General features: G+C 36.5%; 1 protein-coding gene across 2 annotated transcripts; it reads right to left on the bottom strand.

Annotated features, from left to right (window-relative positions):
• Positions 1-166: 166 nt before the first annotated feature.
• On the bottom strand, positions 167-25,676 carry LOC120090066 (Tetratricopeptide repeat (TPR)-like superfamily protein). 2 transcript variants are annotated; one of them, XM_039047554.2, is made up of 28 exons: positions 25,164-25,676; positions 24,950-25,044; positions 23,362-23,461; positions 22,332-22,436; positions 20,351-20,513; positions 19,684-19,804; positions 19,486-19,548; positions 19,303-19,383; positions 19,080-19,174; positions 18,852-19,002; positions 17,752-17,838; positions 17,327-17,446; positions 17,082-17,210; positions 16,892-16,989; positions 16,633-16,756; positions 15,162-15,269; positions 14,697-14,838; positions 13,221-13,331; positions 13,071-13,131; positions 12,883-12,958; positions 5,190-5,375; positions 4,964-5,074; positions 4,525-4,686; positions 3,888-4,046; positions 2,996-3,229; positions 1,797-1,970; positions 1,123-1,232; positions 167-999 (listed from the first exon to the last, which is right to left on the bottom strand). In XM_039047554.2, exons 1-28 carry the CDS (start codon positions 25,321-25,323, stop codon positions 459-461), a joined length of 3,867 nt encoding a protein of 1,288 aa, XP_038903482.1. In that variant the 5' UTR covers positions 25,324-25,676; the 3' UTR covers positions 167-458. The 2 variants fall into 2 exon arrangements, with proteins under 2 accessions (XP_038903482.1, XP_038903483.1); XM_039047555.2 differs by having other exon boundaries at positions 4,576-4,686.
• Positions 25,677-27,566: the final 1,890 nt, after the last annotated feature.

The following is a 27,566-nucleotide window of genomic DNA, read 5'->3' as shown; positions in this document are numbered from 1 at the left end:
ACAAGACTTAAGAAAATAGGTAATAAAAATTTTCCTTGCATGTCTTACCTTCAATCAACGGTAGATTCTTCTTTTAACATCGTGAGTGTTTAGGCCATTGTTAATCACTCTTAAAAGTTTAATGCCAAATTACCTCACAACTAGGTCACTCGTCAGACCTAACAAAAAAAAATTCAATTCCTATAACTTGGAACTCAAGTTTCTCTAATCCAAAATGTAAGTTTGTATACAGGGACAGGGGTGAAAAAGCCATTGTAGTTTCTAGTTCCCCCTTATTACACCAACACCAAGAAAGAATTTATGTAACCTAGATAAACTTGATTAAGCTTCCTACCCCCCATCAAAAATGCTTTTGATATGAATATAATTCACAAGGAAAATTATAACAATGCTATGTAAACACTCCTAAAGCCAAAAATGAATGGAAACAGGGCCTGCATACATGATTTTGAAATTTCTCAAGTAGATTGAAGGACAGTAAGATAGTATGGATAGCCACGGCATGTTCCTGATGACACGGTAGTTTCAACGTTTCCTGAACCCGGCGATGGTAAAAGTTCCCACTGTAAAATGTAGCTTGAGAGATCATATATCCCAGGAGAAAATATACAGATCTGAAGAGAAGCTTCAGCCATGGACTTGGGTTCAATTTGTACTGTTGTTGAGCTTGTTCCAGACCAGATAAATGGGGAGACACTTTCAAGTGAAGATGACTTTCCTATTTGTGTTCCCAAAACATCAGATGTGACCTTAATGTCCTGTGTGAGTGAGGCATAGTGCCATCCTGTTTGGTTTGCAGAGTTGGGCGATTGCGGAACAGTTTCATTACCTTCACTCGATGATGTTGAATCATTTGTTTTAATGCGTATGGATGCAATTGAGTCTGAAGAGTTGTAGATTGTCATTTTGAAATTGATTTCACTGAAAGAAGTAGAGAAGTTGTGATATGAACTCCGAGGTCCTTCAAGTAGCCACCATATAGGACTGTTGCTTGAAGTGCTGCATAAATAAAAAGAAAAGACGGAGAAATATAAGTGGAAAAAGCCACGACATAGACAAACAAGTTCTATCAATAGAAAAGCTTGTGTCAACAGAACAATAAACTATTGCTCTGAATCTTACCTACAATGGCACACATGATGAGAGAATAGACGTGATGATTCAGAAATTCCAGGATCAGTAGTACTTCTAAGTGGCCGAGTGATCAATATAAAGTCCACGGGATTAAGGTCCTGATAAATGCAGAATGTCATAGTAAGGAAACAAAGATTTTAACAATCAAGAAAATGCAACAAGTAATCTTCATATTGTTCATTGAACTGTTCAAGGATTTAACAGTCCCCTTCCTTCTTTCTTCCAAAATTAATACCAAGCATGAAATTTGTGGCCGTGTATTCATCATTAAAGCAGAAGAATGGACCCTAACAACACAAAATTTCTTCCCGTACCCAAGGCCTCCAGACTGAACAATGTTCATTACTGGTTAATGCTTCACAAGTAACAACAGTCTGAAACTTGTGTATATTTTTAACTGAGATAATCTCCCAAGTGCGGGCCTAAAGAATTTTGAAACATGACTAGTCACTACTCATGAACCTAATAAGAATTAGTTACTATGTCCAACCCTCGAGATTCAAAGGCTAGAGAAACCACTTTCTGTCAAAACAAATAGGAAAGACGTGACGGTACACTAGTATTTGAATAACTTAACCTAATAGACAGTGGGGTTAAAATTAACGACTGTTATTAGTAAGCATTTGAAAGTAAGTTAAATGGTTAAACTGAAAATCAATTACCTGGTTTGAAGTTCCTTGGTACACTCTTTCTGAATGATGGAAAGCGGCCAGGGGAAAACTAGCCATATCAAAGAGTTGTTCATCACTATTCTGAGGACCCAACTTTAGATCACTTCCAAGCAGCACCGGGACAGAAGATACTTTTTTCTCAGAACTGAACGATTTGTTAATATTCTGAATACAAAGAAGAAATTGTGAGATTAGTAGTGATTGCATTTATTTATATTTTATTTTATTTTATTTATTTATATATATAATGGTGTAGTACACCAGGAAAAGGATAGAAACTTTGACCAGATAACTAAATAAATTTAGACTATAAGCTGTACTTGAAGTTTGTTTGAAAGACAAATTATCCATAGATAGCAAGTGAAAGTATCAAATTCAAATGAGACCTTCATCTTTTAAGTGTTCGCAACTTCATCCCTTATACTTGAAAGCTATAAAGGACGGACACTCCTAAAATGGTCAAAATGTCGGTGTCGGACACATGTCGGACACCAACACGCTCCGGGGCACGTGTCCAATATACAAAGTAGCATGTCTTATTATTTTATTGTTTGTTTATTTACCTACATGTGAAGGACAGCAGCTGAAATTTTTTCTTCTAGAAAAAATTGTTTTGTCAGCCTACTTAAGGTCCAGGCTCCAGCTCATTTTTCTCAAAATCTTGGGGTTTTTCAGCACTCGCCCATTGATTTTTCCGTTGAAACCCACTGGCCAATTACTCTTCCATCCTCAAAAGTTTAAAACCCCAATATTCTATTGAATTTTTCATGGAATGTATGGATGTCCTTTAGATGTTTATAGGTAATATTCTCGATATGTCAAAATATGCACACATTTATTTTTGTAAGAAAAAAAGGTGTCCCTAATGTGTCGTGTCCTTTTTTGAGAAATTAGCGTGTTTGTATCTATGCTTCTTAGCTTGAAAGTTTTGGTCGGTTCGGTTTGCTCTTTAAGATCTACCTAGTTATAAAATCAATCAATTAAAGAACGATGCCAGTATGCAACAACTCCTGAAATATTTTGTCACAAAAAAAGAGACATTTAATAGTTACTCCAATTATTAAGTTCCTACTTGACTAATGACTACCGTAACCTGCTTAATCAAAGATAAAATAATAGTAAAGCATTTACTCGAAGTGAATGTTCAATAATGAGAGAGATTTAGCTTAGCTTCAGCTCCTTGTATATACCTTAAGAACGAAGAAACACGACAATGCTTGACTAGGCATTAAAGCCCGTGAAGGACAAATAGTATCAACAGGTTGAAGTAACGAAAGTTCCCAGCTCTGTCCAATGGATGACAACTGGTGAATCTGGAAAACCTCAGAGCTAGTCTTGTTGATAATATCCATTCGGACAAGAAACTCATGCAATCTTGATGGACATGGATTGATTTGGAATGACAAATCCAAGGATGGCAAAACCTTAAGACAGTTATTATAAAAAATAAAAATAAAAAAAAAATAAAAAAATAAAAAGAAAAGAAAGAAGAACTCAAATTAGAAAATTTAGCACACCATAAATCCATCCAGAGGGAGAAATTTTTGTTCATGAAGTACTTGATAAATCTGCGATGCAACTCAGAGAATATAGAGAAGAAAAATAGACCACCAACACTAAAGCAGACGAAGTGAAAAAGACTAACTATTTATTTTATGGTAGAGAAAACATTCAAACCGCTGGACACAAGCAGACAGACAACACAACCTCTTCAGAAGAAAGAGAGCTATATATACTACAAAAATTTATATATATATATAATATATATAACAAGAAGAGAAGAAAAGAGAAGAAAGAAAGAAGAAAAAGAAAAAGAGTAAACCTGCCAAAGCAAGTGCCAGAACTCAGACAACCAAGAACAAAAAAAGGATAGCCCCCTCCCATATTACGGGGAGAAAAAGTAAAAGAAAGGAAGTTTTTCTGAACCCTAAGAATGTAACGCCTAAAAAGGATGTATTGCGGAACCTTGTGCTGATATGAATTATCACTATATCGAGGATAAACCCACTAGTTTCAACTATGAAGACAAAAACTATACACATCTTAAAGCCAAGCCACCAAATCGTGCATATTTTACAGTACCTGAATACTGTAATGCATGCGTAGAATCCGATATCTCATGATATTTGATACATCTTCCATCTCATAATATATGCTTATGCACAAGGATATATTTCCAGGAACAGCAGCTCGAAGCCAAAGGGGCAACAACAAGGGTGTTCCACCTTGAATTGTAGTGTCCTGGAACATTTGAGCGAAGTAATGATTTTCTTACTGGGAAATAGAGCACATAAAATAATGTAAATAATATTTTTGACAAGATTTGAGAATAAGTCGTCTTCTTAAATATAAAAAAAATAACTACATAAATTTGTCCAACTAGATTTACAATGAAAAGGAGAAACTGACATCTAAGAACCTCATAATTTAGGGCTGATGACAACTAATATATTTTACTCTATCCCAAATTTTGAATAGTATTAATCTTAACAACCTTATAATTTATATGATTGTCCAAAAGCAAGAGGTTTATATGGAAAACTACATAACCATTTTGCAGAAGATATTTTGCTTCAAAATTTTAAACTGCCAATGCCTGAACCATCTATCGATTTACATTTTCCAAGACGTTCCAGCTGAAAGTATGGCTGCTGGAAAATTTATTGCTATTGCTATAGACCGGTTAATAAATGGCACAATAAACATTTTTTACACTGACCCGAGGAAACAAAAATGTGTCATTTGATGTTGTATTGGGGATAGGGCGTACTCCCTGTTCACTATTATTAGGCTTCTCCAAGCAAGCAGGAAAGTCTGTATTTGTATGTTCTTGGTTCCCGATTTTCAAGAATCGTGATTGACTGATCTTCATTTTCAAATTCTGCCAGAATTTAGTTACTGTTAAGTAAGAGTACTCCAACATTTAACAAGCTTAGAACACATACAAGCACACGCAAAAATCTTTGCCAGACATTGAGGTACTAGTCGGACAGTCTTTTTTATGAAAAGTTGCAAGTATCTCCCTATTTCATGGAGCAGCAGATGTCAGACCTTCAAGACTTCTTTAAGGGTTAACCAGATAGTGGCTGACTGAATTAAAAATTCTACAGGTCAAGTAACTAGGTTTGTGAAGAATAGCCAAGTTGCAACTGTCATACCTTTACAGAAAACTTAGACTGATTTTTCAGTTCAAGAACAAGGCGCTGTAAATCCCCGGCATATGCCACTTTAGGAAGTGACAAAATGCTACCTTCAAGCTTTGGTAGACTCTGGATGTCATGAATATAGGTGTAAGCAAAAGGTAGTTACAGCTTAATCTGCAACTCCAAAATCTTAAAAACGAACAGCCAAGATGATTTGGGAGGCTAAGAAGAAGATCCGCACCTTGATCACTATAAACTTCAAATTATCAGCAAGTGAATGCTTAGTTTTCTGTCTCCCCTTAGCCATATTCTTCTGTCCTATATTGTCAATAAAACTGTGAAAACCCATGACAGAGTCTGACAGTTTCCACCTAATACCAACAACTTGTAGGATGCCTTCTATTTTGGGAGTAACTGTCAATTGCACCTGGAAAAATTAGAATCATTATTATAAATTCTGAGAGATGACAGAAATTACAATAAGAAAACATTAACTATATGCCAACTACTGATGCATAACCTAATTTTACAAGTTAAGACTAAAGAAATCATTAACTGTAGACTCGTAGGATTTCTTTTTATGTAAAGTACTGTTGGGATAAAAATGGAAAGAAAAAAGATATAAAGGGCTAAAAAAAACCTCAACACAAGAAGAAAACTTCCATACACATGGTTGGCAAGTGGAGGACAGTCTAAAGTCGATGAGTATAATGCACAAAAGTAAGTTACTACTTACTAGTCAAAGGACAACGAGCCAACATAAACAAGCTCTCAACTCTACTGATGGGTTCTGCTTAAAGTTGTCGGGATATCTAGATAATGTCTCTTGGGATAGTCAACTAGATCGATACACAAACTTGGTAACTGATAAGCAGACGAACATTTTCTCAAAAAATGGAAGGAAGGAAAGAAAGAAAGAAAAGGAAAAGTAAACTGATAATCTTACCATGTTTGCTCATAGACATTTATATGTGTCAATGCACTAATTAATCCTCATGGGAGGTATTGATTACTAGCATAGATCAAACTCGTTCTCTTCAGCTGATTGTGTTGCAGGTAATAAGGAATACAATGTCGACGAGATGTGTTTGGATGCCTGTGATCAATGTTTTAGATGGGCCAATTATCTTGTTGCATTTTATCAACCTTGTGGACTTATGTATTATCTGTATTGAGCTTGCTTCTCTTCATCACAATCCTTTTGGATTTGGATTCTTGTATAAGTATTCCTTCTGCACTCTTGAGTACAAGAAAACATGATTTAAGCTCTCTCTTTTCTTATGTTGAGGAATCCACATTGGATGGACCTCACAATCTTATTAAGATATAAGGACTACTTCTCTCCTTGTTAATTAGTTTTGAGATGGAAACTCATATTATCTAATATGGTATAGAGCCCATGAAGCCAAAACGGATATTCGGTCCAAAAACACAAATTGGGATCCGATTCGAGAATGGTGAACCCAAAGAAGCACCTAATAGATCCCAAAGGCCCCGAGTGACAAAAGTTTATGAACGTCGGAGGCATACCAAGGAGAGGCTGAATACTGAGAAGGATGAAGTGTAATTAAAATATGAAGTGGGCCCTAGGAATATTGTTAGTTATGAGAAGGGGAGGGGGGCCCACGAGGGAGGAAGAGAGTATTTGTAAGGCCGTTGAGGCCATGGGAGAGGCATTGAATCATTTTGTGGATTGACAATATCTCTTATGAGATTTAGGGAGAGGTGGGGAGCACTCGAATTCTCCTTTTGCTGTTGATAAATAAAGATAATTTGGCTTAGGCCTATCATCTTGGTATCAGAGCGGTTTTCTGGGCATGGTGGGAAAGATGGAGAGCAGAATGATCGTTGTAGAAGAAAAGCAAGATGAAATGGAGGAGAAGATGAACTTACAATTTAGTGAAGTCAAGGAAAGGATGGACAATATGTCTGCACAGATGACCCTGGTTTTGTCTCGGTTAGAAGCGATGAGTAACCACGAAAAAGGCTTACCATCTTCCAAAAGGACTGTGACTGAAAAAGGGAAACATGCTGCTGAGGGATCATCCACACGGACTGAGAGTCAAGATAGTAAGGAAGGGATTCACGCACCAGGTAATAAGGAAGTACCATTGTTCGATATGAGGCTGAGGAAATTAGAAGTGCCAATCTTCAAGGGTGAAGACGATGAAAATCCCGATGGATGGTTGCACCGCGTGGAACGTTACTTCGTGGTAAATCGACTCTCGGAGAAAGACAAATTAGAAGCGGCCGTGTTGTGTCTAGAGGGTGAAGCCCTAGATTGGTATCAATGGGAAGACGATTGGTCGCCAGTGGGGAGTTGGTCGCGCTTTCGGGAGCTATTTTTAACACGATTCCGACCGGCAAGCGAAGCTGATTGTTATGCAAGGGCGATGAGGCTGCAACAAGAGACGACGGTGAGGGAATATCGACGGAAGTTCGAGCGCTACTCCACCGGCCTGAAGGAATTGGGTGACAAAGCCCTTGAGAGTAAATTTGTTTGTGGACTCAAGGAAGAAATTCAAAGTGAAATGCGGAAATTAAAGCCTAAGGGCCTCAAGGTAAAAATGCAAATGGCCCAATTAATCAAGATAGACGAGCTGCTTCAACAAAGGTTGGGCAAGGGAATCAGGGCGACTGATAACCCAATTGCGAAAAGCGGGTCAAGCCTCAGTGGGGCGAGTAACCATGGGTCAAACAACCCGAGTAGTTGATCGATCACGTTTAGCCCGAATCAAGGAAGTTCGACGGCCTCCTCGACAACGATCACTCCTCAGAAAGATGTAGGGGCAAAGGGGAACACTGGCGGTGCGTATCGACGACTGTCGTACACGAAAATGAAGGAAAAGAGAGATAAGGGGCTATGCTTCCAATGTGACGAGAAATTTAGTTTTGGGCATCGTTGTAAAAAAAAGGAATTACAGTTTAGGTTTGTGCAGGAAGGAAAAGACCTGGCTGATGAAAGGGAAGAGTCGGACATAGTGGAATACAAACCGGTGGATATACACGGGGAGGACACCAAAGAAATCGCCAATCTGTCGTTAAACTCAATGGTTGAGTTAAGCTCACCAAAAACGATCAAAGCTCGGGGGAGCATTGGTGGCCGAGAGGTGATTGTTTTGATTGATGGAGGCACCACTCATATAACTTCATCACAACGGAGTTAGTCTCGGAATTGAAGCTGCTAATCTCCCCATCAGAGGGATACAACGTGGTGTTGGGCTTGGGAGGGTCCGTCCAAGCGGCTGGAGTTTGTAAAGGTGTGTTTTTCACTATCTCTAATTTGTCTATAATCCAAGATTTCCTTCCCCTACCTTTGGGCAGTGCAGATGTTATTTTGGGAGTAGTTTGGTTGGAGATCTTGGGGCAGATTTCATTCGATTACCGATTGTCCACGATGAAATTTTCAATTGGAGAATGGTTGGTCCATCTGCAGGGTGACTGTGGCTTGGTAAAGTCACAAATATCTCTGAAATCAATGGTGAAAACAATGAAGGAAGGAGATCAAGGGGTATTAATCGAACTAAACGCAATGGATACGAACCGATAGGAGTCTGAGAATGAAGAATATCTCCCAAAGGAACTATTTGCTGTACCAGAGGAGATTAAAAAGCTACTTCGCAGCTTTGAATCAGTTTTTCTAACACCAATAGAGCTTCCACCGACTTGAATCCATGATCATGCCATTGAATTACAGCCGGGAGTTGGACCAATTAACATGAGGCCATACCGATATCCCCAATTTCAGAAGGATGAGATCGAAAAGTTGGTGAGAGAGATGCTGATGGCAGGGATAATTCAACCCAATAGAAGTGCGTTCTCAAGCCTGTTTTATTGGTCAAAAAGAAAGATGGGAGTTAGCGTTTTTGTGTGGATTATCGAGCTATGAATAACGTCACTGTCCCAGATAAGTACCCTATCCTTATTGTTGATGAATTACTTGATGAATTGTTTGGCGCTACTATTTTTTCAAAAATTGATTTGAAATCAGGGTACCATCAAATTCGAGTTCACCCAGGAGATGTCCATAAAACAGCGTTTAGAACACACAAGGGCCATTATGAATTCTTGTGATGCCATTCGAATTGAGAAATGCCCCATCCACTTTTCAAGCAATCATGAATGACATTCTGAAGCCATATCTTCGTCGCTTTGTTTTGGTTTTCTTTGACGAAATCCTTGTCTATAGTAAATCAATGGCAGAGCATATTACTCATCTATCAACCATTTTGGAGATTTTGGTTCAAAATGAGTTGGTGGCAAATTTTAAGAAGTGCCACTTTAGAGCTACTAATATTGAGTACTTGGGCCATATTATATCAGAGAAGGATGTGTCAGCTGACCCAACCAAATTAGAAGCAATGAAGACATGGCCCATGCCTCGAAGTGTTAAGGAACTACGGGATTTCTTGGCCTCACCGGTTATTATAGGAAATTTGTGGCAAACTATGAGTCTATTGCATTGCCACTGACTCAATTGTTGAAAAAGGGGAACTTTAACTGGAATGATGACGCGGAGGTAGCTTTCCAACACCTCAAATCAGCTACGATATCTGTACCGGTTTTGGGTTTACCCAACTTTGACGAACCATTTGTTGTGGAAACAGATGCTTCTAGAGTAAGGGTGCGGGCTATCCTAATGCAAAATATACGACCTCTAGCATATTTTAGTCAAGCTTTACCTCCTACTCACCGCTTCAAGGCTGTATATGAAAGAGAATTAATGGCAATGGTGTTTGCAATTCAGAAATGGCGACCATATCTATTGGGGAGACACTTCATCGTTCGCACAGATCAGAAAAGTCTTAAATTTCTGTTAGAACAAAGGGCAATTGCAGGGGAGTATCAGTGATGGATCACTAAGCTATTGGGGTATGATTTCAGCATTGAATATAAGCGGGGAACTGAGAACTCGGCTGCTGATGCATCTCACGGTTACCTACAGTATGTGAACTAGGCTTACTAAGTGTAGTGAATGGTTTAAACACCGCCATATTCGTTGATCAAGTATGTAACGATAGTGAATTGAATGACATCCGCCAAGCCTTGTTGGATGGACAGCCAGCTCCATTGGAATATGGTCTTCGGGGGGAGTTATTGTGTTACAAAGGGCACATTGCTATACCAGCCACCTCCCCCACAATTCCCCTATTGCTACATGAGTTCCATAACAGCCCGGTTGGGGGACATCAGGAGGCCCTAAAAACATATCAGTGACTGTCCAAGGAAGTTTATTGGAAGGGGATGAAGCAAACTGTGCAACAGTTCGTGGCTGAATGTGGAGTGTGTCAACAAGCAAAGTACTTAACATTGTCCCCGCAGGTCTCCTTCAAGCCTTACCCATTCCGGACCGAGTGTGGGCGGACATTTCCATGGATTTTATCGAAGGATTACCAAAATCCAAAGGATACGATACCATCATGGTTGTTGTTGATCATTTGTCTAAATATGCCCATTTTATCAATATTAAACATCCGTTTTCTGCTCATTCGGTGGCTGGAATATTTGTCAAAGAAATTGTTCGTCTACATGGTTATCCCCATAGTATGGTGTCTAATCGTGACAAAATATTCACTAGTCTGTTTTGGGAGGAGCTCTTCCGTATGTTGGGAACCCAATTGTGTCGGAGTACGGCCTATCAACCGCAGACGGATGGGCAAACGGAGGTGGTAAATAGAGGAATAGAAACATACCTTAGATGTTTCACAATGGGAAACCCCAAACAGTGGGCAAAATGGGTTCCTAGGGCTGAATTTAGTTATAATACCTCCTTCCACATAGCTGCTCAAGCCACCCCATTTGAAATCCTCTATGGATGTTCCCCTCCTCCCGTGTTGGGATACGTGAATGGCACCAGCTTGGTCGGTGAGGTTGATGTGCAGTTAAGGGACCGAGACACCATGTTATTAAAACTTAAAGCATCCTTGCTTAAAGCCCAACAGGGTATGGTTAAAGCGGCAAATGAAAACCGGCGAGATGTCGAGTTTAGTGTAGGGGATTGGGTGTATCTAAAGCTCAAGCCTTATAGACAGTCATCGTTATCCAAATACAAACATCCTAAACTTGCACCCAGGTTCGTTGGGCCATTCCAAGTAACAGATCGAATAGGCAAAACGGCTTATCGCATTGCCTTACCTCCAGAATCAGGAATTCACACTGTCTTCCATGTTTCAGTCTTGCACAAAGCCAAAGGCTGTAACTTACCGAGAGTGTCGATTCCCCCTGTGTTGGTTGCTGATTTATCCTTTGTTACCTAGCCAGCTAAGCTGTTGGGCTTGTGTACGTCTCCAACCGATGACCAGCAAGTGGAAGTTCTGATTCGTTGGGAGAATGGCGAGGCTATCGATGCCACATGGGAGCTCCCGAGCATTATCAATGAACAATTCCCTGACTTCCACCTTGAGGACAAGGTCACTCTTTGGGGGGTGGGTAATGGTAGACCCCAAAGGCCCCGAGTGACAAAAGTTTATGAACGTCAGAGGCATACCAAGGAGAGGGTGAATACTGATAAGGATAAAGTGTGATTAAAATAGGAAGTGGGCTCTAGGAATATTGTTAGTTATGAGAAGGGGAGGGGGGCCCACGAGGGAGGAAGAGAGTATTTGTATGGCCGTTGAGGCCATGGGAGAGGCATTGAATCATTTTGTGGATTGACAATATCTCTTATGAGATTTAGGGAGAGGTAGGGAGCTCTCGAATTCTCCCTTTGTTGTTGATAAATAAAGATAATTTGGCTTAGGCCTATCAGCACCATCTTGAACGGGCATGTTAAGGATCCCACATTGAAAAAATCAAAGAGCCTCACAATCTTAATAAGATATATAGGTTACTCTTCTCATTGCCAATTGGTTTTGAGATAGAATCTCATGTTATCTAATAGGGAAATTATTTTAAATGAAAAAACTGCTAAAAATATTTACATATAATAGTAAAATATCAGTCTATCTGTAATAGACCGCGATAGACTACTATCTGTATCACATCAGTCTATCTTAGACTGCGATAGACTACTATCTGTATCATGTGACACAGATTGTAATATATCGCGGTCTATCACAGATAGACTATGATATTTTGCTATTATTTGTAAATATTTTGGTTCATTTTCCTATATTTGAAAACAACCCTATCTAATCTTTTATTTTCAAGCTAGTAGATCGTGACTCTAGTTAGAATTCAACTTTGTATGCTTGGTTTATAAGGCTTGATATCCAAGCATGCTAATCCTACTATATGACCAGATGACTTGCGAGTGTATTTCATTTGAGGACCATTACCCAAAGAATTTCCAACGTAGTTAATAGAATTTATGGAAAGTTAATTACTACATTCATCATAATGCATAAGAATAATCATGAGTTACATCAGCATCCTTTTTCTCTCCTTTTTTTTCTTTTGGTGTGTATGTGTGCCAGCGGTTGAGAAGTGGAGGTCAAATAGGGGACAACCACCACTGAACAACTTCCAATTTCCAAATGTAATTAATGAGATTAATAGAAATATTGAAGAGTTAATCATTACACTCATCACAATCATGAGAATAGTCGTATGAGTTATGTCAACGTCCTTTTTCTCTCTTTCCCTCTTTTAGTGTGTATTCATGTTGCTTGCAGTTGAGAAGAAGTAGAGATCAAAAGGGTATGGTCTAGTGACTATTGGCGAAAATAAAATAAAATAAAGAATATAGAACATAAGTTCAAACGTATGGTGGCTACCTCTCTAAGCCATTAAAAATTTTCTCAACACCCAAGAATCTAAGATCTGACATGGTATGTAACCGTAGCTAAAGTCCACATAAGATGGCTCCTCAATGTAGGCAATACACAAGTGATCACTGCAGACTGATTCACAAGAGCTAAAGTACCAAGGACTAGATTGGTTCTTATTTTCTCATATTTTGAATAATGACAGGGCAAAAAGAAACAAATGCTTACAACTTTTTCTTCATTCTCGTTTAATGACAGGTGAACTTCAGACAAAGTATATGAAGGATTGTCAGATCCCATATCCCTGGAATGGGACAAAAGATAATATTGTAAATGTATCAAGATCACGTCCAAAAGTGTAATGACTTTTTTTTTTTTTTGATAAAAGTAAAATATAAATATATTAAAACAAATACCAATCAGATGACCACTTGAGTTCGGTATTATTCTGGAAACCACCAATTATGTTATTTGTACCTGTACCATCACTGATACTCATTCTCCAATTTTGGGAAAAGTTAAAAAAATGAATATCCAAGTTCCAAAACAGGGAAGATCTGAAGTACCAGATTCAGTTTCATCAGATTTTGAAGAAAGATCACATATCAGGGAAACGCTAGAGATGGAAATAGGGATCTGAAGAGGGTTTTTAAATACAATATCTACTTCCACTGGTTCTGCAAAAAACAATGGAGAGAAAACAATATCATGCATCACCACATAAAGATCTCCTATAAAGTTTGTTTATTCCAGATGATAAAAAATGCTTCGCATGATAGCTAATATCTGATGATTCAATCATGCATTGCCCATATGGCTATATTACAGCAAAGACACTGCATAAACGCTATTAAAGAGAACAGTTAATCAACATAGAATTCAGTAGCATTTTCCAGAAAGCAAAAATTATTCAAAATAAGTGAAGGGTGCATGGATTCGAAGCCAAGTTTTCTCATTATAATGATAACTATACTGATAACTAAAAAAAAGGGGGGGAAATGACAGATTTTGCCTTTATCCAACCAGTAGCATACTCTAATATTCTCAAAGATTTCACAGAATCAGATAAGTGATTTTTTCTCGCATAACCATAAAGGCCAATAAAAAAAGAATAATCCAAAAACTTAAAGATCCACTAATTTCTCTATTTCAAGTATGTCCAAAGGAAAGGACAAGTTTAAGTCCATTCATATTTCAGTCTTTGTAGTTGTATCCGAAATAGATAGCCCCCCTGCAGCACCACAGTCACCAAAAGCCTGAAAAGGTCAGCGAAAATCCTTCTACTGCAGCTGGTTGCCAGTGCACATGTTTTCAACTTTCAGGAAGATTATTTATTCCCTTACATATCATATCATTGTTGATAATGTGGAGATATTGACATGTCGATGGATACATCAATACTTTCCGACATTTCACACGAAGGTGAGTACAAATATCATGGATTCTGATTCAAAGAATTCTTCAGATGGTAATTCATGATTTCTCTCTCTTATGCAAGAAACTACAGTATATTTTTTAAACAATAAACAAGATTTTTCATGGAAGAAATGAAGAGACTAATGCTCAAAAGATACTCCATGAGGAAGTGAACTATTGGTATTTATTATTCGACCTTTTCTTCTATCAAATGAGTGTTTGGAACAGATTCTCAAGCCAAATTAATTCAGATTCTTACTGGTCTGTACTTGTCTCCAACAGCCCAAATTCTTTAGGTCAATGTTTTGGGAAATGTTGTGGAAGAAATTTTTCTACAACCTGAGGATCTTTACAACAAATTTTTAGCTTGGAGGGTCTTTACAACCTGAGAACTTAGCCAAGATCTTATCTTTCTGCTAGAGCTCTTTATCATCCTGATTTGATCATTATTAACGGGAATGCTTATATATCACCTTTGTTCGTATGCGACCATTTTTTTAAATGAGACATGCTATGACCATTATCTTGCATGTCATGTCAAATAATAGCGGGAATTTTGGAAAAGGGTGTCATCACATTAACATGATTTCTGATGGTCCTCGAGCTGGATATGTACTACTCCATACCTCCTGCAACACAAATACTTGATTCTTTATACTTTTTCGACATAATCTTTGACTGTAATTCCAACCAATTTGTCCTCCCAGAGGACAGTGATGGAATCATGTCTTCCTCTAACGAGCGCCATAAACTTTCTCGAACATTAGCCTGCAATGTTTCAGAATATCGCAATGAGCTAGGTTAAGGAGATAATTGCATAAGCTACAAGAATCATCAAGGACATCTTGCACTTCCATTAACCTTAGTGGGAATCTTGTTTTTTTAGAAGAGAAAAATAATGGGAATATACCAATCAACGGGAAAATTGTTACCAGTAAATCTTTCATTCTCCCTTCTTTGAGTGAGAAAGAGTATTTATTTTCAAATGGAATTGCAAGGAAATGGGAGGAGAGAGACAGACAGGCAGACTGTGCGAAATTTAGTTTAAGGAGGTTTCCATATCCAAAAACTAACGGCAAAATTACACTTACAGCCGTAGGTGATGCATAAGTTCGATGATCTTCAAAGATAACCTTTAATGATGAAATGTTGATCTTGGGCAATGGTAGTTTTAACACCTTGACTGTCTTTCCTGCTTTCTGCAAGATCAAATCAGTTTTAAAAAATTGATTCAATAACTGGAAGCAACAGTATCGAAATTATCAAATGTAGAGCCATTGCTCCATTATGTTCAAAATTGGAAAATGCTATTAAAAGGAAAAAAAACATCTCAGACAGGACAGATGAAAATTTGACAACCAAATAATAACGTCAATAGACAGCTACTGGCTATTTAAATCTTCTACATGCATCAATTTCAAAGAATTTCTGCACGACCTCATTCCTTTCCTTTTTTCCCTTTCGGAGAAATAACTTCTCGACGATATAATGAACAGAAAAATGTTTAAAGGATACGAACTTCAAAAGGGAATTGGAAAAAGAAAGAAAGAAAAAAAAAATCCATAACAAGATCTTAAAACAATTATAAAAACACTTGTTCCGAACTTCCAAAGGAAATGGAAAAAATAAAACATAACAAGATCTTAAAACAAGTATAAAAACACTTACTCGTTCCTTTTTGATAAGAAACAAAGACGCAGAAAACCTTGGGGACAAAGGGGTCCTCAAAGCCTTCAAAGGGAGAGAAGAAAAAAGAACCCAATATAAGTTGATGAGAAATAAGGGAATATTACAAAAGAATTTGAGGGAAGCACTACACTTAGAGGTGTTCTATCCATCCCAGATTGATGGGGAAAGGCTGGTAAGCCCTTCACGTTGGATGATTAGGAGGGTTGGTCCAACCGCTAACTTTGTCTAACATGGGATATTCATTCTCCAACAAGCAGAGTATAGGAAGCATACAGCTCTTGCAACTTCATAACTTGCCTACCCTCACAACTTCTTTTTCCCTCCTATTATTACCATCCACCATCAATTTAGAAACACTGACACTTGGCCACACTTCCAAATCTTAAATAGATGGCCGACCATGAACTTTTACCCTTTCCTAAGAAGGAAGGGAAGACCAATTTGCCCTACATTATAGACTAGAAAATATGAAGGAACTTTTTGCACAATTCCTATATGCTAGTACATTCTTCCTGAAACAAAACAAAACAAGAAACTCTACCCCCATCTCTTAAAAAAAAGGCTGAGTGGCACTAAGTCATGACCACTTTCAAGAAGTCTGCGTAGACCACCATAGTTGTTTAAACACCTGTATCTCGTTTCATTATTTCATTAAAGAGGGTGATTTCCTTTCAAAAAAAAAACACCTGTATCTTATAAAACTAAGAATGGAACTATAAAGTAGTTATTTTCACGAAGCATGGATCTTTGAAGCTACTCAAAGTAGTGATATGAACAGCTCAATAGCTTAATAACATCCATCCAACTTCAATGATCAATATATCCTCCACACAATTCTAAGAGATAAAGAAAGTAATTAGCACAAGGAAGCACCTGAATAATTTTCAGAAAATCCTTCAGGAACAATTCCTGTGTTGCCTTTGATTGATGATTACAGTCAAGAATTTCCAACATTTGAGTAACAGCAACATCATATAGACCAAGAGAGGCATACCACCTATAAGAGATAATATTACATAAGAAATCTTATATTTGATAGATGTCATAATATCAGTAGATGCACTCAAGTAAAATATAGCTTTGTCGGTATTATATGAAAATATATTCTAGAGTTTATAAAAAATAAACTCACTGTCCAATGTGGAAATGTACATGATCTTTGATGTGGCTCCACTCAGTTCCTTTAAAAACGGCAATTGCATTTCTATATGTCCGAATTGCATGGTTAATCTGAAAAGACAAATGCCATGACTTAATAAACCTTTGAAATATTAATAAATCCGTGTTGCTTGTCAAATATTTGGATAATGAAATCTACGTACTTGGTCCATTCTCTTGTAATGATCACCAGAGAGAACAAGATGAAATCCATATTTGCGTATCAAAGGAGGTTTGGATAACAGGTAACAATAAGATGCTTGCTCAAGCATGACAGCTGAATGTAAAGGTTCCTAAGAATTTTTTTTTTTAAAAAAAAAAAAAAAAAAAAAAAAAAAAAAATAAGAAGAAGAAAAAGCTTAGAATCAACAATATATTTGATGTTGGTATCAAGGTACTTACAACCTACCTCATTACAAATACGGAAATACACAGCAGCAGCCTCTCTGTACTGTTCTCTTGCCTTCAACATCTCTGCTGACCAGAGACCACAGCGTGTTGCATTTAGGTGACCAGATGGGCCCATTTTCTGCATGAATACAACTTCAATTAGCTAGCAAAAAACTTATAGACCTAATGAATACAGTAAACACAAAGCTTAGTAACAACATCAACCAAACAGAAGGCATTAATATGGTTGTTTAATAGACCTATTGTATGTTTCCTCAATAATAGGTTGCCAGAAAGTGCATACATACGCAATGAATTTGCACTTCATCTCAAACAGGAGTTTATATGAGTAACTTAAAATTGTCTCGCAGAGAATAAGCAGCGAAAAAGCTTTCGTATTTAAGAAAACAACAACGAAAAAAATATCAGAAGGAATACTCGTACCAAATAAGTATTGAAGGCATTTTCCATGCAATACTCAGCTTCCTTTCTTGATTGATCCAGTAGAAAGTACGCAAGCCCCATCATCTCCTGCCAAAAAAAATAAATAAATATAAGTTATGATCGTGAACACACTATGAGTAGAAAAATTAAAACAGACGAAACATAACAGAACATAGTACAGGGAAAGGCACATAATAACTCTGGAACATACAGTAGCACATTATAACTCCATTTTTTTATGAGAAGTTTGACACCATCTCGGTGATAGTGGACAAATTGAGCAAACATATGGGAGGAAACGTTTTTAGGTTCGGAGAGCTTGTTTTGCTCTCTTTGGTTGGTTGTATTGTTTTCTTCTTTTTTTCTTTTCTTTCTCTCTTCACTCACAGTGGAAAGTTTGTATCCTAGAACTCTTCTTTTCATTTATCAACAAAATTTTTATTTTTTGTTAAAAATAAATAAATAAAGCTCAACAAAAAGGGAGTCCTTTAGTTCTGGAGATTCTCATCAAAGAAAGAAAAGTCTTAGAGATAGGCATAAAAAAATCTCAACAAAAAGGGAGTCCAAGAACAAACGAACAAAAAATGACTTCAATCCAACAAAATCAAACTAAGATTATAATTACGAAAAGTCCGAGTGGTTGGTGCCCACAAAGAAGCATCAAATCACGCTAGCAGAAATCTTGTTTGTTGCTGATTAAAAGTAGAACCAGAACTCGCACCCCGTGTAGCCAACCTTTTCTTTTGCTTATGGACATAATTGGCACATATAGCTCATGTTATATTTGCCACTGACAACACAATTTAACAATTTAATGAAGCAAAAAGTGGACACAAAGATGCTTAAAAAACATTCTCAAAACATAACGATAAAATATGCAAATTGTACTACTCAACAAATAATTCCTTAACAAGTGTTGTAATTTTGTATATCTAATAATCCAAAAAAAATTAAAAAAATTAAAACCCCAAACATCAAAACAAGGCTGCTCACAGCTCACCAAAACAAAATACTCTAGTCAGTAATGTGCAGGAGCAGGACAAAGTGGCTTTACAAGTATAAGGTAAAAAACAATTGTAACATCAAAGACTTGGAGCTACCTGGACACCAGCATAGCGTTTCCAAGCTTTATCAAGTTTGTAATCAGTAGAAATCAGGCGATAATTGGACAATGCAAGTTCATAATCCCGCAACATGAAGGCATAATCACCCAATACTCTAATCTGAGACTCGATGGAGCTATAGGTATACCTTCAATGCAAATATAAGAATTTATGAATACCAAAAAGTAAAGGATGCCCAAGAAAGTAAACAAATGAGAAACCTACGTAGGGCCACTTGGAGAATCTACTGTGTCGTCTTTCCCCTTTCTCCACCATAAGTTTTTTATCTGATTTCTGAAACCTTTCCTTGTGGCAGACACCTAATCGAGGAAAGGTAAAAAGAAAATATGAAACTGTAGAAAATAAAAAACCAGCAAATATTATCGTATGGAGAAGCATATGATCTTTGTACAGAACTTCTAGAAAGTAGAAAACCAAAATATGGTACCTGTTGGTTTAATGCTCGTATTTTTTGCTCCATGTAGGGAATGATATGTTTTGACGACAACTCTTGCATTAACTCTCTGATCTGTTCCACATGTGACACGGAAAGTGAGCCCCCAACAAAAGCATATGCACACAGTGCCATTAAAGAACATAGCAAATACTTATAGTCATAACAGCAATTTACCTCAATTAGATCCTCGTTGCTAAGAAAGCAGCCAAGTTGCTTACCAATTGAAGCATCGGGCTTCTGTTACACAAGAATGTGAAGTTACAAGCCAGATTTTACCAATTCTTCATCAAAGACATTGTGAAGAAGAACAGTATTAACTATGTTATGTCAAAAGATTCACTAAGTTAAATATGAATACATTGAGTGACTTACTAACAAACCCCAAGGATCATCTTGCCGTTCAATGTGTCCATCAAGAGAAGAATTGATGCAAACTAACTGGCAGTCATTTGAACCAAACGTACTCCTCATTTCAGTTAGTATTTTACTTGCCCTAAAGAAGAGACAAAATTACATTCACATTCATCTATCTCTGGGGAAAAAATTGCAAAGATAAAATTAATAATAATAAAAATAATAAAGAATTCAAAATGTTGAATCTATATCTCAAGTGTCAAATAAAACTTAGATCCTATTATATATTAAAGAGTTGGCATTACAGAAGACAAAGAACCATATTTATATATGATGATGACTTCAAATTGATTAACCAAGAAACTAATTAACTACAGGTATCCTATCTAATTAACAAAGCAGCAACCATCTTAGCAAACCAATCATGAAAGCTATTGATAAATATTACAGGAAACTACCGAACAGAACATTACAAAACTCCCATACAGTTAACTACTCAAACTACTAGCACACAAAGGTAAAGAATTGAATAGCTCGAATTTAACTAGATCTATTAGCCTATATAACAAATCAAAATCATAATTGTAGGTATACAGCATGCTGAGATATTCAAAATGATTGACTGCCAAATAATATTGTGGGTGTGTAATAAAAATTCTCAGATTAAGGAAAAGAACACAAGTACTTCTCTGAGGAGCCATCTTGATTATCGTGCAACAACAAATAGTGCTTCATAATCTTAGGGTCCATGGCACCATCATTTAGGAGAGAGGGCAATTTGCTTGTATTAAATAGGTCAACAAATTTGTTGATAGGTTGATCATCGCTTGAAGAGACAACCAAAAGACCTACATGCAGGCATGGACAACGACCATAGAAAGAATAAATGTTTTAGATAAAAATTAAAAATATATATATATAAAGAAATAAATAGTGCACCAACACACACTTCTGAATGAGAATTTAAAAAAGAGCAAAGGAATGTCCCCTCGACCAAAGAAATTCATATCAACAAAGTTCGATTAGCATTTCCTTTCATTCTTTCTCTATGAAAGGTCAGTTTCTTACCCCCCACCCCCACCAAAAAAAAATGTGGAACTCAAAAGTATGTCCTCCTCTCTTGCACATTCAAAAAAAAACTCTCTTGTTCCTCTACGACCTAAGTTGTATAAAGCACCGAAAAAAAAAAAATTAAAAATCTCTCTTCACCAACTTCAGCAACTTGTCTTACTGTTTTTTTTCTCGTTTCTGCTTTTTTTTTCCCATTTCTGTTCTTTTCTTCCTTTTGTTAAATCTGTCTTCTTTTTCCTTTTGGTTTTTTTCATGAATTTATGATTGTTATTTCAATGCAATATATCAAAATATGCACACATATAATTATTTTTGTGGAAAAAAATAATGATAATAGTGTGTCCCCAACATGTAGGGTCTTACTTTTTTGGAAATTGACATGTCGTCATGTTGATGTCATATCGTATTCGTGTTGCATGTCGGTGTTTGTGCTTTTAAACTAAACTTTTTACAAGGTTACCACTTGACCATAAAATTTTTGCTTTCTTTTTAAATCTCAATCCATACTGAAATTTGAGCAAAATTTTTAATAAAAGTAAAACCCTTGGATAATATGAAATTATGAAAATTATGAGAAATTTTAAGCTGGCCAACAAAAGTGGTAACCTTGAATAATGGTATGCAGTTTTTGCTTTCCTAGTGGTGATTGCAAGGTGAACACTGTAAGTTGGCTAATAGATGTAAGTTTGGTCCGGGGGTTTATGGTCTTAACATTGCATTGGGAAAGAGAGGCCATGAAAAGGTTGAGAACTTCACTTGGTAAGGCTGTATTGGAGGTACCAATGCGTGGGAGGAGAATGTCAAAAGATTTGAGGCCTAGCAAAATAACTAAGTTTATGAGAAGACTCAATAGAGTGATTTAGAACTTTACTCTCTCTTTGTTGGTCTGTCTAGTGGTATTTTCACCTACCCTAATATGAGAGAGGATACAATCTCATTTTTTAAGGGGTGTTTTAGGCTCCAACTTGGAATGTGTTGAGTGGGCTACAATAGCCCATAGCCCACACAACGTTTAGGGCGTGCGTTAAGAAAATGGGGGTAATGGTTCTTTTAAGCCCCATTTTACTACAGCAGTACTATTTACAACTCATTTGTTAAAATAACCAACCCTCTCTCCTTTCAAAGACTCCATTCGCTGACAACTACCTCCGACAACAAACTTGGACAACCACATCCACAAACCACCTCCAACGGCCAACTCCAACAACTAGCTCTAGTGACCACCTCCGACAACTAGCTCTAGTGACCACCTCCGGCAACCCACCTAAGCAACCAATTCTGGCGATTACTCCAGTGACCAATTCATGATGTCATATTCCATTCACCCAAAGATATATATAGACAAGCAACAAGGTTTCTAGTTTTTTGGTTTCTTATATCTCAAAGCATTAGTCTTTTTTCATTTCCTTTATGAAAAGTTGTGTATGAGGGTAAAAAAATTCGTGACAAGGTGAAACTAAATAAAAGAGTAAAAAAGATGATAAAGGAGTATACTGTATATGTATAAGATATTTACAACAATACTATACGAATATAAGTACCATAAAACTTTAAAAAGAGGCATACAAAATACTTCATATTTTCTATAATCTTACATGCCACAGGATGATCAAAAGCTTCGTGTTCTGAAAAGGATATATTGCGTATAAGCTCTTTGTTAAACAACTGAAACCATGAAGGTAGAATTGCAGACTCAAAACCTGCAGATATTGTTCAGTTAGTCATAAACCAAAGATGGTGTACAGCTCCAAGGGACAAAAAACCAACCACAAAGAATGTCATTTTTTTTCCTTTTGTGCGTGTGTGGTGGGGGGATAAGGAACAATTTCATTGATGCTAAAAATGGCCACAGGTTGTTCCATGACCAGTGAAGATGAGGTAAACTGCAAACCTAAAAAGGATTGTAACATAGTGCATTACACAAAATCTCTTTGACTTCTCCTCTTTTTTTTCTTTTCTTTTGTGCAGGAACAGAGTGTTGCATTTTTGCTTTGTAATTTTTATTTCTCTTCACTCCTTTTGGAGTTTGTAACTTTTGAGCATTAGCTTTTTTTCATTTTTCCCATGAAAAGTTCTGTTTTTAGTAAAATAAATATATAACAAATCAGCTTTTAACAATGTGCATTAAATTTCTTTTTTCTTTATAAACGGAAACAAGACTATTCATTGATATAATGAAAAAGTCTAATGCTTAAAGTACATGAGAGAAAATAAAGTATTAACTTCAAACATAAATTTCATTATATTTCATTAATGAGGGATTTCTTTTTTTTAATTGGAGCCCTTTTTGTATATCTAGTCTTCCTTACTCCTTTTTTTGGCTTTTTTTTGTATGCTCCTCTTGTTCTGTTTCAAGGTTCTCATGAAAGCTTTGTTTCTCAAAAAAATAAATAGATAGATAAAAACAAAAAACAGAAATGAGTTGATATTAATTAAAGAAGTAAAAGAACAGAAAGGGTCAAAAGATAAGAAAAGATTTGCAAGTTACTAAACTAAATATTATCGACTGCTGAAAGTATTTTATATACTGCTTAAGGGGGAGGGGGGAGCTGAAAGGGACACCAAATTTTTTACGTGAACATACAAATAACAAAATCCAATAATCCAAAAATGAGCAGTACTTACAGTCAACTACATCCTTAATTTGAGGTGGATCGGAGCATAATTCAGAAAGATCTTTCTCGCTGGCTTGTGTAATGACTTGTTTTAACCTCTCTTTTGAAGCCTAAATGAATAATTGGAGAAGTGGAAAATAAGAGGGAAATAGTTGAAAGAACAAACGAAACCAGTCCTCATATAATGGAGACAATAAAATCAGGAAAATGTTGCTGCAGTCTAACTTTTCTTCTATGTGATTCTACGAAACATTTTGACGGTCTAACAATACCAGTGAAAACTGAAACAATATGGTCACAATTGGCACTTGTGAAAATTACAATTTTAAGATTGTTCCAGGCGTGCTTGAAAAGTATTTGAGACTCTCCTCTCTGTATGCCACATTTGCAACTACCGATGTTCGATGCATAGAATAGGGATACTTGCAAGTTATACCTTAGGCAAAACTCCCTGACGTCTCAATAATTTTTCTCTAACCAGGTCCCAATTCTCAAATAAAATGACTATTTACTTCTAAATAAAGAGAGAAGAAATTATAATAAAGAAGAAACAAATTTTGAAATAACAAAGTATATATATATATATTAGATGATATGATATTAAATTTGACATCATCCCACCAGCTTAAGCTTTTGGGTCAATTGATGATTTACAATGGTAACAGAACAGGCGGTCCCGGGAGGTCTTGTGTTCAAACCCTTACAATGTTATTTCCTCCCCAATTAGTATTGATTTCAATTTGTTGGATCTACTTTTTTTTTTTAAAAGGGAAACGGCCTTTATTAATTATTAAGAGATAGTACGTACTTGAAAATAAAGGCATATTTCAAGCCCACGAATGGGGAGAAGTGTTTGATGATATGACATTAAATTTGTTCTCAACCATCAGCTTAGCTTTTGGGTCAATCAGTGATTTAAGAATATATATTAGACATATCAATATGATGATTTCACTACCGAGTGCCGCCTAAGGCATTAATTTACCTCCTATGATATCGCTCCTCTCCTCATAATCCTAGTATCACAATTTCATTTTTAAAGATTTTTTTTTCCTGTTTCTTGCTGTACTTTTTTCTTTTCATCGACATGTTTTTATTGATTCCTCCAAGTTTGTCGCTTGTCAGTGTCACGTGAGGTTAGGGTCTTTTCTTCCTTTTCACGTCCAAAGATTCTACGGTCTTTTTCTGCTAAGTACACCCAATGACCAAATAATGGCATCACGTGCACATTAAACAAATATCCTCAAAACTATTTCATACCAATTATCTAAAACCCTTCCTAAGAAATTGATCGACGGGCTGGGCCCAGCAAAAACCCTAACATTAAACAAATAATTCAACAACAATTAGGCATATGCCAATTCATAGTTAAATTATCCAATCCATCTTCACTCATATCACGCAATGTGGCATTTCTATTTCAATATCCTAGTATGTTGTAGTGATTAGACTTAACTAGTTGGTCTTTACATGAGCTTCGTTCAATCACTGTCAGTTCAGTAGAATTCTTTTGTGTTAGCTATCCAAACTCCAAATACACCGTGTAATGCTGCCCAACTAACTTTGACATGAACAAAACATCTCATTTAAAATGTTACCTCTAAATTCGGTTGACGAATGTCCGAACCGTAAAACAACCGTGAACTGAATTTCTTAATTCTGTAAGGCTGATCACTTGCGGTGCGTACGGGCACTGAAACGAAGAGGAAGCCCAACCAAACATTAAGCGTTCTCGCGTTCCATATTCTCACAACTAAGTATAAAGGGTGTGTACTAAATTGAATCTGTAAGAGGACTAGAACAAGGGATTACCATCAATGTTGTTAAACGAGCAGAAAGGGCCGAGCATCTGGATGAATGAGAGACCATTCTTCAGGCAGGCTTCTTCCACGAGTGGGGTATTCAGCACCATGATAACCGGAGTGATCTCTTCCAGCAGCATCTTGCCCAGTGGTGTATTTGCCGGATCCATGGCTCCCTTCCTTTTAGCTGCCGGCAGTGACCAACGCCGGCTTCAATGGCGGAAGCAAATCGCCTTGGTGGATCAACGCGACTCGCCCAATTAGTTACTCGCTGCTAATTGCAATTAGAACAGTAAATTTCACCGGCGGCAATGGAGAATTGGAACGAACTACCGTGTTAGAACTGAGACGGACAATAATTCCGGGCTGGTGTTGGGATGGTCTACTGAGGCAGCAAGCTACCGACGAGCTTTGTTCATTTTCGTGGTCTAATGGGCCATTTGTCTTCGACTCTTCACACGCCTTTTTTTTCCTTTTTTTTTCTTTTTTTTCTTTTTTTTCTTTTTCTTTTCCTTTTATCCATAATATTTTGAGTACCTAGGTTGAGATTATTAAACCTAATAATATTCGTTCAATAAAATGTCTAATCGGTTTAACAATATGTCAGGTCATTTCTTCCTTCTTTTTTTTAATGTCCAGTTAAATCCTCGCATAAATAAAATAAAAATACGAAGAATTATAATTAAAAATGTAAAAATATGGTTGTGGTTATAAAGTAATAGTTTGTTCAATTTTGATAGACATATAGTAGTATAAAATAATTTTAGGGTCCGTTTGAATTACTTTAATAAAAAAAGTATTTTTTAAAAAATTCATTTTTATTTAAATACTTTTGACATGAAAATAAACTACAAAACTATTTTAAGTGATTCTCAATTATTCTAAGTACTCTCAACATGATTTATTTTTTAAATTAAACTCTTAAAAATGCATTCCAAACACACTCTTAGTCCAACGTATTATTTCTGTGTTACCTAAATTTCCTTCACTCAGTGTGATTATCATACTTGACGTACCAACACATTTTTGTTGGCTCAAGCAGTGATGATGCAGACAGTCAACTTTAAAACATAGTTTAAAAAGACATGTATGTTGGTTAAGATGTCTCATACTTCATTGTTCTGTGAAATATGAGCTTCATATTGCTAAAGTAACATGAAATGTTGTTTTTTCACATGGATACAAATATTGACCCTTTGAGGAACAAAGCCAAACAATACTCGACAAGTAAGGTCGTGGATGAGTACACATGGTTTTAAAGACTACTTAACGGAGTATGTACTTGTTGGGAAAAAATCACTCACTTTTACCACAGGAATAATCAGAAAAATAACAGATAAATTAAAAGAATGCAGTAAAACTGGAAACACAAGAATTTACATGGAAAACTCCAAACTTGGAGAAAAACCACTACCTACCAGAAAGAAATCCACTATGTGAAAAATTGTTACAATCACACAAAATAATTTTTTCCCCTATCCTAATTACAATAGCATTCTCTCAAAGCTTTTGACTACTCGCACCTTTTTTTTCACTCTTAAATTAGAGAATACAAAAAGAATTTAATTATAGTTAGCACACTGAGCTTAAAGTATTTCTATCTTGGACGACTTAAAACTAGAGGTATAGACTATTTTTATAGGCTTGAAGCCCATCCTCATTCTTCAATTTAATCGTGAGACAAACTGCATTTCTAATATTTTGCCAAAACCCGATAAGACTAAACTTATATGTAAAATTGATCTCTGAACATGAACGTTCGTTGCTATAGATTTGCTCTAGGAGTATATTGTATAAAAAAAGTTCCAAGTATAAGTGATGCGTTTATGCTTCGATGTGTTTAAGTAAATGTAATGCGTTGGGGCGTCAGGAATTTGCAGCAAAACGTACACAACTCCTTCTAATGACATTCAAGTTTTCCTAAACTAGACCCAAGTATAAATCTAATTTAAGTTCCTGGTAAGTTCAAGGTTGAACTCGGGGATTCAGTTAACCAAACGCAGACCTTGCGTTGTATCTACTGTAGGGGTTTGTCCTAAATAAATGTGAGAAATGTGTAATTTACACTAAATTGTTGTGTCTGTGTAAGAGATGCAAAAGAGTTGAGTGGTGAATGATGGATCATGCAAAAATAGAATTCAAGGTAATTGGACGCATCGGTCTAAGATGAGTGTACACAACTAGGATGTGATATGGATGAAATAGAATGATTTGCTTATCTTTTGTTTATGCGTTAGACTTCGTTCAACATTTCTTAATGCAAATGATATACAAAGCCTATCTCTAGGATGCATGCACCTAACACAAAATGCAATAGGCACTAGTGAGTCTATCTCTAGCTGTACTAGGCGTCCTACTTAATGCAGCTTAGTTATTCTTTCGAACAATCTAAGTTAAAAGATGCTTTTACCAT

Source organism: Benincasa hispida, chromosome 11 (genome assembly GCF_027475165.1).
Source record: "Benincasa hispida cultivar pf3 chromosome 11, pf3_genome.v1.1, whole genome shotgun sequence".
In the NCBI taxonomy this organism is placed as follows: Eukaryota; Viridiplantae; Streptophyta; class Magnoliopsida; order Cucurbitales; family Cucurbitaceae; genus Benincasa; species Benincasa hispida.
This window is presented reverse-complemented; position numbering and strand designations above follow the sequence as displayed.